At 39.0% G+C, this 14,007-nt stretch overlaps 1 protein-coding gene across 2 annotated transcripts in view; it reads left to right on the plus strand.

The window, feature by feature from the left end:
• The window catches only part of ATP8A2 (ATPase phospholipid transporting 8A2), a 319,093-nt gene that overhangs the window by 157,777 nt on the left and 147,309 nt on the right, over positions 1-14,007 (plus strand). For both annotated transcript variants that reach the window (XM_058827389.1, XM_058827399.1), the window contains one exon: positions 10,199-10,382. In XM_058827389.1, coding sequence (XP_058683372.1) covers positions 10,199-10,382 — 184 coding nt within the window. The remainder of the gene's footprint in view (positions 1-10,198; positions 10,383-14,007) is intronic.

Raw genomic sequence — 14,007 nt, forward strand, 5'->3', positions numbered from 1 at the left:
ATTTCTTTTATTTTGTAATCTTAGTGGGAACACCCTGGTGCTCAACTTTCCTAGCTGTGGAGAGATTGTGGAAAACAGAAGCTCAGTTATTTTTTAAAAAAACATCCAATGATTTAGGGACTTTGCAGGCATTTTGTTCACTAGAGACTGAGCTTAAGGGAAGGGTGAGAAATAACTTGCATTTTGGTGGTGTTGTAATGGGAAATTTGGGACCTCACCTCTCTTCCCTGGTACACAAAGACCCTGATTTTTCAGGTATACTGATAGTTTTGAAATTGAAAGGCTCGGATTTTTACAGATATGGCACTTTCCCTTTGGACAGTGAATCCTCTATATGATGGCAGCCCTGTGATGATAATTACGGGGTGAGATGCCCTGCTTCAGATGGTGTCTGTCTTGTCTGTTCCAGGAGCATGTTATTCAGAGATGCTAGGCTTTTGAACTATAACATGTAGTTGCAACTTGATCATTTGTATGCATTTTTATATTAAATTCCAGGAAACATTTCATAGAGAGGGAAAAAAATAAATCATGCAGAGTTACTAGAATTCAGAAGGAAGAAATTTGTCAGTCCTTGTAGAATTGCAAAAATAGAAAACTCTACTAAATCTACTAGCTACATATCCCTTAATTTTCCTTCCATGCCTGTGTTTGTAGTTTGTTTCCTAAGTATATGATCCTGAAAGCAGCTGTAGTTTACATCAGTAATGGTGTCCAAAGCTGCTTTATTTTATATTTCTGAGCTATAGTTGAGTGGAGGAGCAGAGCACCCGTCAGGCTCCTGAAAGGAGATTACCAGGAGATGCAGCTTGGTCTCTTCTCACAGGTAGCAAGTGATAGGGCAAGAGAAAGTGCCCTCAAGTTGCACAGGGGAAGTTTAGATTGGCTATTAGGGGGGAAAAAAAAAAGAAATCACTGAAGGTGTGGTCAGGCAATGGAACAGGCTGCCCAGGAAGGTGTTTGAGTTAATATCCCTGGAGGTATTGAGAAGATGTGTAGATGTGGTGCTTAGGGACATGGTTTAGTGGTGGGCTTGGAAGTGCTGGGAAAATGGTTGGACTTGATGATCTTGGATTTCTTTTCCAGCTTTAGTGATTTTATGATGCCATGATGGCCACGTGTCTGGGGTGACTGATGCTCTCACAGTATTGCTGCACTGTTTCTAGAGGCAGGTGCTCACCTTGGCTCTTCCAATTGATCCTTTGGCTTCATGACAGGGCAGAGGCTCACTAAATGGGCCCATGTGCTTATTAATTGACAAAGTGTCAATCATCACTTAATTTCATCATGTCTTGCAAAATTTTGTGAAGAGCTCTGCTATGTGAAATACACAGCTGCTGGCTTTGTGTGTGTGTGTCCTCAAGGTTATAAAAGGACTAATCTGTATGTTTGGCAGACTGAAATTTTTTTGCTCTGTCATTAGAAAAAGACTGGTTTCTGTGTTGCATGAGAACTGCTCATGCTGATTAGCATGGAAATGAATGTGCCTTAATGAGCTTGGGGTGAGGGAAGCTCAAAATTAATTTATATATTAGTTTCATTTAAAAAACATATAGCTGTTGCCACTAGTGACCATTACAGTGAAAAATGCAAACTAGTCTTTCATTCAACACTGTGTTTATGCCAACTCATCACTTTGCAAATAATTTGTTTTCTGAACTAGATTTTCTGTATTTAATCTTTGCCCCATAAAGCAGATTGGGGGAAGGGCAATCAAGACAGAAACACGCAGGGAGGGATATCAAAGAGGAAGAAGATGCTGACTTGAAACTTAACCCTGTGTTCCCTGGAACACTGTGTTCATGTGCACTGCTTAATACCTTGAATCCAGCTTATAAAGAGATTATTTCCTAACCCTTGTCCTCTGAAGATCATTTCAGTGGCAACTGTGAAAGGCAGATGAGCTATTGAAATACGAAACGCGAGTAAGAAATTCTCTAGTGATACATATGTTTTAAAAAAAACCCATGTAATTAGCAAAAACTTTTTTTGTTTGTGATAAAGAAGATGCTAAATTAATTTGTGTTCTTCCTGTTCAGAAGACTGTATAATTCAAGGCCTTTATAATTACAAGGAGAGCTTTATAATAAGAAGGCCTCTCTAATCTGTCTAAAATTATGCAGAAGGAACTGCTTTGGTAACCATTAAATTAAAAAAAAAAACCTCTCCCAAGTCCTGTGTGTGTTGAAGTGTGCATGTATTTTGACTTAGAGCCCTGCTGGGAATCAAAAAATACCCTGTTCTGGATAACCTGAAATTTAGAGGTAATATATGTTGCTCAGAAAGTCAAGTGTGTGACTGGCACACCAGTGAGACTGAAAAACTGGAGGAAGATTTTTTTTCGTATTTATTATAAGATGAAATGAGACTCCTGGTGATAGGTGAAATAGGGTGTAAAACTTTTTAAAATTAAAAAAACCCAGACTTCAACCAGTCTGATAAATTTGGTTGAGTGAAGCAGTTTGAAGAACTGTCTGCTCAGGAAGAAAATTAAGCATAGAAAAGTGAGACTGCAAATGAAATGACAAAGGATGACGAAGCTGAGGTTCTTACAGAAGCCAGTAGAGGTTTGGTAAGGCTTCTGGTTCTTTGTTCAAGAGATGGGGCTATAGAACAGTATTAGCAAGAGCTGGAAGCAGTCAAGAAGTAAGGATTTTGGAAGAAGGGAAGGTGTGTCAGTTCAGCATCAGATGACCATGTCAGGAGGAAGCAGACATTCTACCTTACCAGAAAACAGGAGAGCAAAAGCCTGTGCACTTGATTAATTTAAAGGCATTTAGCACTTCAGTAATGTAGAGGAGCTTCATCCTGTGAAATTTTGACTTTTTCATGTGAACCACTTACCTTTAGTTCCCTTTACTTTGGCTGAGAGAAAGCGGCAGATTTAAGAGATTAACTACAGCCTTAAAAGTACATGTCTAAAGCCAGATGAATTGCACTCTAGAAGTGCCTGTTTCTCTCTGACTAAAAAGGAGTGTGGTGTGATTAGTGCAGATAGAGATGTCTCCATTGAAGACACTTGCATGTAGTTGGATGAATTCCTTTGGTGCTTTTTCTGAACATTAAATTATCCCATCAGTTCACTCAGTGCTGACTCAAAAATATAAGTACTGCACCAGAGCCAGTCCTATGGAAGTTGTCAGCAGGGGAAGGAAGCTCAGAGAAATTACTAAATGTAAAGCATTCAGTGCAAGGCACATTTTGATTCAACATGTGTGCTTTTCTTCACTTTTCTTCTATGGGTTACTGTGTCATTTTAAGATTATCCAAGATATCTTAGGGCATCATGACTGCAACTCAGGTCTAACCCTTGTTTGGATGACAGGTACTTGAAATCTACATGCTGGTGTGTGTCAGGAGAAATCAACTGTGTAATTAAGAACTGCTAAATACAATGTCATAGTAATGTTCCTTCTTTTCTGAGCATTACTTTTAGTGGTGTGTTAATTTATCTTGCTTTTTTCCCTGGGAACCAATGCATACACTTATGACAGTGTTATTCATAGCTCTCAGCTTTATGGGCTGTCTCTCATCTGCCTTTTCTGCAGATGAGGTCACCAAGCTTTTTTGAAGTACTAGTATATTTTATGATAGAACCGGGTAAAATCATGTTCACTGCAATAAAGGTGAACTCTTAAGGGCCTTTTGTGTTGTATTAACAAGGCATTTCAAGGAAGTAGGATATCAATTTCATGTTTCATGTTAAAGACATTAATGTATTTATGTTTATGTCTGTTATGGCATGGAAGCAGAAAAGGTAATACTTGAAGCGGCTTCCTTCCTTCCTTGCCTTCCTCTTTTCACAAATGAACATCAAAAATTTAAAAGCATGGGTAAGAGTGTGTTCAGAGTATTTTGTATCAAATTGGGAGTATGGAAAGTAAGCAATCTTCAACAGAAATGCTCTAGTCTTCTTGTTTTTGTGGAAGGAACCTACAAAAAAAAATCCCCAGAAAACCCAGTACATGTGGCAGAACACAGGAGACAGCTGACAATAGGTATCAAACTGTGCCTTGCTTAGGTATGGAAGAGCTTGTGGGACTGCCTTTCTTCATGGCCTTGTAAGATGGTCTTGCATATAAACTGATCTCTTAAAAACGACCTAGTCTTCTTCTCTCTATATATATATCTTATGAATAAAAGGACTCCAGTAGGATTTACTTACTTTATTTTTATTGATCATGTATATTTTTATAAACAATTGATAATCTCATTTGTTAGTTCTGTAGCAGAACCCTGTCTTTATTTGGTCCTTTAGATTTGAATACAATAAATAAAATGAATTATTTTCTGAAATACTACATTTTTATTTCTCCTCTGGGCTTATGCCCATATACTTTGAAGCATCTGCAGTGATGCAGCTGTAGTTTTAGGGCCTTATGTGAGAATTATTATTTACAGTTGCCATCATACGTCTATAACTGCAATAAATCCAAGTAGGCATAGGGACAGAATTAAGAAAACTGTTTATCACTTCCTGCTGACAAGATCTTATGGAGTGTAGCTGACTGGTGTGACACAGAGATGCTCATGCTAATTGGGTCCTTCCTATCATATTTGTGACTGCATCCATCTTGGTATATTAGATGGACTCTGGGAATAAGAGGGATAGCCTTGTAGATTGCATAAAGTGTGCAGTAAAGGAATTGATTGTTTTAAACCAGTTGAAGTTCATTAAAAATTTGAATTAAAGTTCTATTGCATTGCTTGTCTTGGTTAAAATTGATGGTTTCATGTTTCTATTTCTGAGTTTTTAAAAAAACTTGGTGCCAAAATGAGTTTCTAATTAAAATGTTTGATAGTTACTTTAAAATATCACCGCTTCACTTTAGGTTTGGGGTTTCTTTGTTGATTGGTTTTTGTTTGTTTTTTTTGTGAAACTTTTCACTAAATTATGACGGAATTTAATTGCCTTGGTTGTTCCATAAAGTATTCTTGATGAAAAAAACTGAAATGAAATATTTTTCATCTTGCTTAAATTCTCTTAAAAGAATAAAATAAGCCTGAACAAACCTCCCAGTGAAATGCTGAGTGGAATTGTAGAGTATCTCCAGTTTGCAGGGACCATAAGTCCAGCTCCCTGTTCCTTGCGCCTAAGACAAGGTCATACAAGTAGGACTTTTTTGAACAGACGAAACATACCAGGGAAGAATTTTGCTTGTAAAAGTTGTATTGAGGCTAAAGAAGCAAATGCAAACTAAATGCTTAAAGCCACTGGGACCTGATCTGCAGAAGTCAGTGGGAAGCCGCTGACATCCTTGTTGGAAACCATCTGTGTTACTGCTCTCTGCTGTGCCCTGTGCTATTTTTTCATGAGTCCTCTCAAAGTTCAAGAGGGACCTTAAAGTATTTACTGATATAACAATACACTACGTTGTTACCTGAAAACTCTCACCCCCTGCCTCCTTCCACTGTTTGCTTGTGAATTTAAGTAACCTAAGGATAATTAGGTTCATATTTTTCTGAGAATCCCTGGCTCTGGGCTGCATTTCTCTCCCAGCTTTTCACAAGGTGTGGCTCTTTGTTCCCTCTCTTGCTTTTACCCATCCCATTACAAAGGAAGAAACATGTTATGAAGGTATCAGTCATTTTCTTCAGGATGAAAAGGCCTTTCTGTATTAATCTATTAAAGGTGCTGGTAAAGACTAAGCAGGTTTGAGACTGACAAGAACCTTCTGTTTTCCGAATTAGCTTTTGCTTTCTTAAGGGCAAGGCTACAAGAAGGGAGTCACAGAGGTGGGCAAGGAGCAGCTCTGCTGTATGACTGACACTTAACTTCACGTATCCCTGCCGTCATCCATGGACACTTTATATTGCACAGCCAGGTACTGAATGATAGGCACTTTGTAAAGGTGAAGTCTTGATCTCAGGTTCTCTTGTAGCCTGTGTAGGCTAAATTCAGATTGTCAGGGAAAGAGTCAGAGGAAGAATCTGAAGACTTCATCTTATCAGATTGTAGCTATCTCTACAGTTGTAGTACTTGAAACCTGAATTTTTTCTTCAAGTATGTGTAAAGGAGAGAATCAATCTGTTGTCAAAGGCATTTTTGAGCAGAGGCAATAAAAATAACTTCTGTATAAATGAAAATGTTTTAGAGAACTCTTGAGTGGCACTCAAATAACTTTTAGAAGAAGCACTGCTGTCTGACCAGGGAATAAGGAAAGGAAACAAGAATAAGCAGAGGATTTTGATGCAACTGATGCTTTATTCATATCTTAATTCTTATTTGGGTGTGTATCCAGGCAAGGCTTACATCCTGATACTTTGCAGTGAGCTCTGCAGTGAAAGCCAGGGATCTTCCATCAAATAATACATACCAATTCTGTCACTACTGATTTTTTTTTTTTCAAATAAGTTAGTTCTTTCCTTGTGGTTTTTACTTTGAACTCATGCATTTGTCCATAATCTTTGTGAACTTGGCTATACCTGGGGCAGCTACAGTTTAATAGTACCCTGTGCTATAATCCTCAGTTTTTCCTGTAGACAGCTTATCAAATGTGCAGAATTGTACCAGAGCTCTGATCATCTGGCTAAGGGGATTAATGTCACCTAATGCAGTGTGTTGGTACTAAAAAGATTATAAGGAGGCTGAGTCAGTGAGTTGGGGGAGGAGAGGTGTAAAACCCCTCAGGAAATCAGTAATCATCTCAATTTGCAGTTTTTGTAGCTAATGTACTATGTGCAACAACAAAATTGGAGTTGCGGGCTGTACTTGCTGTTGAAGTGTCTAAGAGGATGCTTGTTATGGAGCTGCTGTTGAGGAGAAGCAACTACAATCAAGCAACACTTTGTGCTGAAATCTTGTCTTATATTTCATCTTCTTAAACCAAGTCCATAAATATTTGTGGTATTTAAAATGCACATGTAGTGTTTCCGGTAGCTTGTTTAGCCTTACTAAGCATATAGGGATGTTAAACATTAACTGGGTGCTACATCACTGTCGATATAATTAACTTCATTTGGTCAAGACAGTAAAAGCATAGTCTGTGTGCATTATGTAGCTGATAAATGCATTTTTATAGAGACATTCCCTTGACTTGCCAAATAATGGGTTGCTAATGGCAAAGTTCACTTAAAATCTGAAACCACACCTACACTGTACACACATAAGTGAACACAGGCTGCATTAGTTTGGTTGACATGTCCCAGCTAAACTGCACTAGAACAAGCTTGAGCATCTCTGCCACATTCTGGTCAAGTCTGAAGTGTCTGTAGACAAGCTGCTAGTTTAAAGTACACAGTCAGAGATGCTGTTCACATTTTGTCTTTTTTCCTTCCCCGGCTCTTTTAAGCATATTTGGAAACAGGGTGCTTCTTAGATATTTCTATTGCTATGTAACTGAAAAGTAATTGAACATAAGTTGAAATTCCAAGAGATGTGTGTGTCTGAGAAGGCTGTTAGCAGATATGTGCAGCACTTTGCTGTGAAGAAGTAATTGTATGAGGGGACTGCCAAAAGTATATGGTCCTGTGTACTGGAGGTGCCCCTGGGGCTGGTAATGGGGGTCTGTGCACTTATCAATCCAAACCCTCCACAGCTGGCCCCAAGTCCCTACGGTGTTCCCATTTTATGGCTGGAAGTCCCTTTGATTCTTTGCTCCATGCTTTAGTATTTTATTATGTGAGTACTGGGGGAGAGGGAGGAATGTGTGTGTGCATGTATGAGAGAAAAGTTAAAATTTTGTGTAGATGATACTCAGAGCTGATTTATAATTAAAAACCAACACCTTCTGTGCTCCATAGGCTGGTGTGTTCGGGTTTTTTGTTGGTAATTTAACTGGGCCTCTACAGTGCCGAGTGGTGTTTTCACTGCCAGGAGTGCTTAATAGATCTATCCAATGGTATTAAGTAAATTTTATGGTTTAGTCAACTTTTTCCTGTATTTGGCTTTTAGGATCAAGACAGCTGCTAGACTTCTCAGGTGGTTTAGTTCATATGTGAAGTTTGAGCTTAGCAAGATTCTTTTTCCCCAAATTACTCATCAAGTTATTTTTAGAGTGATTTACTAATAAAGCACCTATTTAGGTATTTACTAAACAAAAGCAAGGCCATAAAGCATAATGATGAACAAGATAACTCTGCTTTCTTTGCTTTCTTTTTTTTTTTTTTGATCAGCAGTGATCCAGATGGGTGTATTAAACAGCTATTTAAGTTGCTCTCACAGGATGTAAACTCTGAAAAAAAATGCCATGCAAAAAAGCTGTCTCCTGTATTCCCTAAGCTCCCTATTCTCCCCTTATTTTAATAGTAAAGCTTTTAGGTATAAGTTACCTTTTTTTTTTTTTTTTCAGTGGTATGTGGCTGACTTGAGATGTGGAAAAGTTTTGTCTAAAGCTTTATTTAAGGAAATACAAAATAATTTGGATCTTTAACTAAAACTGATGGTGAAAGGAATTAGAGTTGTTTGTACAGATGGAGTTAGAATGGAAATATTTAATCTACATGTAGGTATTTCCAAAATACCTCATATGATTTGGTAACCTGATCTACCTTTTCCATGACAAAAGGGCATTTTGGATGTCTTATCCAATTTACAAACCTAGTCCTGAGTATTTTTCCACTTTTAGACTGGTTCAACTCTGAATTCCATGAATTTTTATTGACTTGAAACTGATACAAAATGAGAAAAGAATCAGGTTAAAATAAATCTGCCAGTAAATCTGATAAGGATTTTCAGGTATCATGGAGTCAGGCTTTTGTTTTTGAGCTGGAATTGAGTAACATCATCACTGAGGTCAGAGTTGCACCAGCACACAAGATGTATGTGAGATCAGGAAGTGGCCTTGTGCTTTCTGATATGACCTGTCAGAGGTTGGAAAGATGGCTTGGCAAAACAGGGAGGTCATCTGGAGGAGGGAATAGAATTATTAAGGTTGGAAAAGTCCTTCAAGATAATTCTATCTGACAGGTCCACCACAAGTCCTTCAGTGCTGCATCGACACTTTTAAATGTCACTGGGGATTGTGACTCCACCACTTCCCTGGGCAGACTGTTTCAATACTGGTCAGCCCTTTCCCTTAGTTTTTTCCTCACATCCAATCTAAACCTCCTGGCACAACTTGAAGCCATTTCCTCTTGTTCTTATTGTCTTTTATGTGGGGCAAGGCACCCCTGCTTCAGTACCATCTCCTTTGTGGTGGCTGTAGAGGGTGATTACGTATGTACCCCTTCCTCTTTTTCTCCAGGTTGAACAATCAGAGCTGCCACAACTGCTCCTCATAAGAGTTGTGCTCCAGACCCTTCCCCAGCTCCGTTGCCCTTCTCTGCACATGCTCCAGCATCTCAATTGTTTTTCCTGAATTGAAGGACCCAAAACTGAATTCAAGGTGTGGCCCCACAGTACTGAGTACAGGGGCACGGTCACTGCCCTGCTCCTGCTGGCCGCATTATTGCTGATCCAGGCTGGGATGTCATTGGCCTTCTTGGCCACCTGGGCACACTGCATCACGTTCAGCTGCTGTGACCAACACCCCCAGGTCCTTTTCTGCCAGGCAGCTTCTCTGCCAGTAGTGCTGCTTGGGGTTGGATCTAGCACTTGACCTTATTGAACCTCATACAGCTGCCCTTGGTCCATCAATCTAACCTGTCCAGATCCCTCTGCAGGGCCTTCCTGCCCTCCAGCTGATCAATATCCTCACCCAACTTTGTGTTGTGTGCAAACTGACTTAGGGTGTGCTCAATCCCCTCATTTAGAACACTGATAAAGATTTAAACAGAACTGGTTTAATAATAAAGTAAGCCTGTGGTATCTTTTGCAAACCTTGGAAAATGTCTCTGAATGTATTTGTGGTCTTTCTCCTTCTGGATGGTGATGACAGGAGGCAGGCAAGCCTGCATTGTTGATCTGTAAACTGTCATAGTTGAAGAGGAAACTCACTTCGATGTTCCCAATATAACACCACCAGTGTTATGCCAGTTAGGAGGGGCTGGGTAAGGTAAACAAAGTTTTGAAACCTTTCATATAGATTTGGTCTCTTTTGCATCAACTATCAGCAAGTAGGTAAATGTGAAACTGTTTTTAAAGCTATTTTTTTTCTTCTGAAATAGTTTGGCATGGGTTCTGAAGCTTAGTTGTTGAATAAAGGAACTTCCCAGCAACTGCCTTTGATTACTTCTAAATGTAGGTTACAGCTGTTCTTTTGGGAAAGGCACATAGCTCAGCATGTGAGAAACTGACACCTTTTTCTCTCCTTTTCAGAGTATCTCCTCTACAGAAGTCTGAAATAGTAGACATGGTCAAGAAACACGTCAATGCCATAACACTTGCCATTGGGGATGGTGCCAATGACGTAGGAATGATCCAGACAGCTCACGTTGGAGTGGGGATCAGTGGCAATGAGGGCATGCAGGCAACCAATTGCTCGGATTATGCCATTGCACAGGTCAGACGCAAGAATGAACAACTGCCGTATCATCTCGTGAGAAATGCACTGTGCAGCCATGTAGTGCTCAATTGACTTCTTCTAGCCTTCAAGCTAGAAGTATCTCTGATTGTTTCCTTTTCCAGGCAGCTGTCTAGAACATATTTTAGATATATTTTGGGATTTTGTTATGATTTTGTGTTCTTCAGGGCAAAGCTCCACCTCTCTTCAAAGTTTTAGTTTCCTCCTGATGCTGTACAATATCTTGGTTCTTCAGTAATCATGGGGAAGCAATTTCTGTGATGCTTGTGTTAATAAGCTTTTAAGCAGCTGATTTGTCTTGGTGCAAACTCCTCTCTTACTATGAGTAGGTACTATAAACAGGTGTGTGAGAATTTGGCTGTTTGGCAGTTCTTAATTTGAGGTGTCTCCTCTATCTTTATTTCCCCCTGTCCCCTGTGTGATCAATTCAAGAATTGATCAGATCATTCTAGAGAGCTGGCCGGAAAAAATTTCATTTTTCACATTATTTTGAACATTATTTGGGTGAAGTGCTCCTAAACGAGTTCATCAAATTCAGAACTGATTACTTCAGCTAAAAAGAAGAGTTAAAAGCCTTTTTTGTTTGTTTTGCTGAAGAAACCACAATTTAGAATCAAGACTTTGAAAGAAAAATCAGAAAGGAAAAAGATGTTGCAAAATATTTCTGAATATGCTCTGGATACTATTTACACATGAGATAATCTATGTGTTTGAGACTGATGCAGGGCAAAACCAGATCAAGCTGACAGGAAGCAGAGACAATCCCTTGTCTCTTCAGTGATCAGAGCTTCAGCTGATGTTCCCTTCTGGCAGGGTGTAGTCATATTTGTTTTACCAAGTAACATGAAATATTACCATCTTTTGCTAGGTTCCAGTGGCAGGTGAAGTTTTGAAAGGGCAGGGATAATGCTGCTGTATGCACAGATAACTTTATTGAGTTAAACCTACTGAGAAGCAAAGTGGCTGTCTTGTACTGCAGCTCTGTTCTGACCTCTGATGAAGAACACTCAGTTTCAGGTTTGAATAACTAAGACCTTTCACAAAATCTATTTTGAGAATTTTAGGCAGTTTTACCAAGTTTTTCTGTCATAAACAGTAGCATATTCCAAATATATATCAGTATAGGAACTGCCATAGTCATTGTCTCTGGTATTTTGTAATGAGTTTCACATTTTTAATTTCAGTGGATCATATATAGCTTCTGCTGTATAACTTAAGGGAACGCTCTTTACTTGGACTTCTTCAGATAATTTATTACTTCTGCTTTAGTAACTAAGCCTAAGCAGCAAGAGTTTTGTCCATAGAAGGCCCTACATATGTAATTCCTTTTGTGTTGCAGTAGCGTTAAATCTGGATAAGTAATTCCACGTTCACGTGTTGCTTCTGCATTAACAAAACCTCCTGTATTTCACTTCAGTGTTAGAACATGGAAGTTGCTCTCGGTTTAAATTCCAGTCAACAAGGACAGTATTACTGACAATTACAATGAATCTTTTTAGTTCAATTTGAAATAAAAGCTGGTGACATTGGCACAGAAATGCAGTGTTCAAAAATCAGTGAAACACCATAGAACTGTATTTTTTGTGATTGTGTGGAAGAACTTTGTACTGATTAAGTTAGAAAACATACAGAAAAATCCCTGTAGTAGAGGAGACTAATACTGTGTGGTAGTATGTGCTTTAAAAAAAAGTAAATTAGTGTTCAAAAGAAAAACTTGATCTCTGTGGAGTGTATTTCTTTCAGCAAAGACATACAACTCCCACTAAAACATTACTGTATGTGCATGCCTTGAAGGCAGAGTATGTTCTTATTGAGTAATTTAAGACGACCACTGTAATGTAGCATCTCATGTTCAAATGCTATTTCAAATGCAGTGCTGCCAGAAGTAGGCACTTAGAGAAGAGAGAGTCTCTATATAGGCTCATTTGGGATTCCAGGGAGAATCAAAGCATAAACCAAACAAAAATAAAAAGCCAACGTGTGTCTGACTCCACTTGAAATAGCTTCCACAGGTGCAAGGAGCATCTGTTTGAATCATCCTTTTCCCTTGAAATTATATTGCACTAGTAACTTCTATTTAGAGAATTCCCAAATCAAATGACCTAACTAGAGAGACAGTAGTAGACTTTAATAACTTTTTTTTTCTCAGTAAATAACTTTATCATCTTAATTCAGAGAACATCTGGTGTCTAGGGACTGTTTCCTTTTCTTAATTAAGGAAGCTTCTTTCTTCAACAAATGTTCTTGTTTCAGTTTTCTTCTTTGGAAAAACTGGTTTGTTTTGTGGATGCCTTTTCAGTGTATTAAAACCCTCCCAACATGCCATCACCTCATCCTTTAATCAAGATCAAATCTAGAAGATAATCTCAGTGTAAAAGAAGTTATGCTAGGGTTGATGTAGAGATGACTGTAAGAACTTGCAGAAACTGTTCACAGGTAGGCTGGCCAGATGGTCGTAATGTTCCCTGCTGAGTCAAAAAACTGTAAATACAGGAACGTCCAAAGACAGAGTCTCGGTAGAGCCCCTGTCTGTCCTGCTCTGTGCCAGTAGCTGTGCTTTTGCATAATACCAGCATCAAAGCAAATTTAATTCTTTGCCATGTCTTAATGGGACTCTTCACTGGTTTGAGCAGGCTCAGTGTGTTCTTCAGCCTCTGAGTGTCTTCCTTGCTGTGCTCTGTAGTGCGCTCATTTTCATGAGAGCACAAACAAGAGCAATTAATAGTAGGATTTTTTGTTGCCTTGAGCTTTCAAGAAGACCACATCCAAGATGGTCACTTGTTAGAGTCAGCGGAGAGAAGTTCTCACTTTGTGCCTGACTGTTCTTCACAAGAGCTTTGGGATAACTTGTAAGGACATTGTGGCAAGTTTCCCATCAACTTGGCGTTTTCGAAGTGATTTTGATCAGGAAAGTTGTAGCTCTCCTGCATATTAACTTGAGGCATGAGGGGTCTAACAGGTCAGCTACTCCCTTGGGAGTATCCCAGTTATAGCTCTAGCTCAAGTTAAGCAGAGAACAGTGAAGCCTGCTTCACGTTTGTTTTCTCTCCTTCTCTGCTGGCATATCCTAACAAATCTGAGTTGCTGATGCATGGGAGAGAGGCTGTCCTTGCAGGATTTGTGGTTCAGTGATTTCATTGCTGCAAAGCATGGGAGCAGAGCTGCCTCACGACAGTTCTAACTCATTACTGTAGCTTTCCATTTCAAATAAGTTTTGGTTAAAATAAATTATCTAGAATCTAAATTTAGGAAGTCAGGGTTTTCCTGTTAAGTCATTTTGTGGAAAAGGAAGCAAAGCAAATAATTACCTTAGTGTCCCAAGGTCCCTTCATGTATACACATGCTAAAGAGTAAACACAGTCATCACTTTGAGCTGTGGGTAACTGGGCAAAAGAGGAATGCTGCGGGTCATAAAAAGGTTCACTAACAAAGCCAAGACTAGAAAATTAGGCATTTCCCGGTCTGGATTACAACACTAGCTCCATAAAAGTCCATTTTCTAAAGTTCTGAATTTGAGCTCCATATGGGGTTCAAACTAGCATTAAAAGGTACACAATTATAAAAGATTCATTACTTGCTCTTTTTGGAAAATGCACCTTACTTT

Source organism: Poecile atricapillus, chromosome 1, assembly GCF_030490865.1.
Source record: "Poecile atricapillus isolate bPoeAtr1 chromosome 1, bPoeAtr1.hap1, whole genome shotgun sequence".
Taxonomy (NCBI): Eukaryota; Metazoa; Chordata; class Aves; order Passeriformes; family Paridae; genus Poecile; species Poecile atricapillus.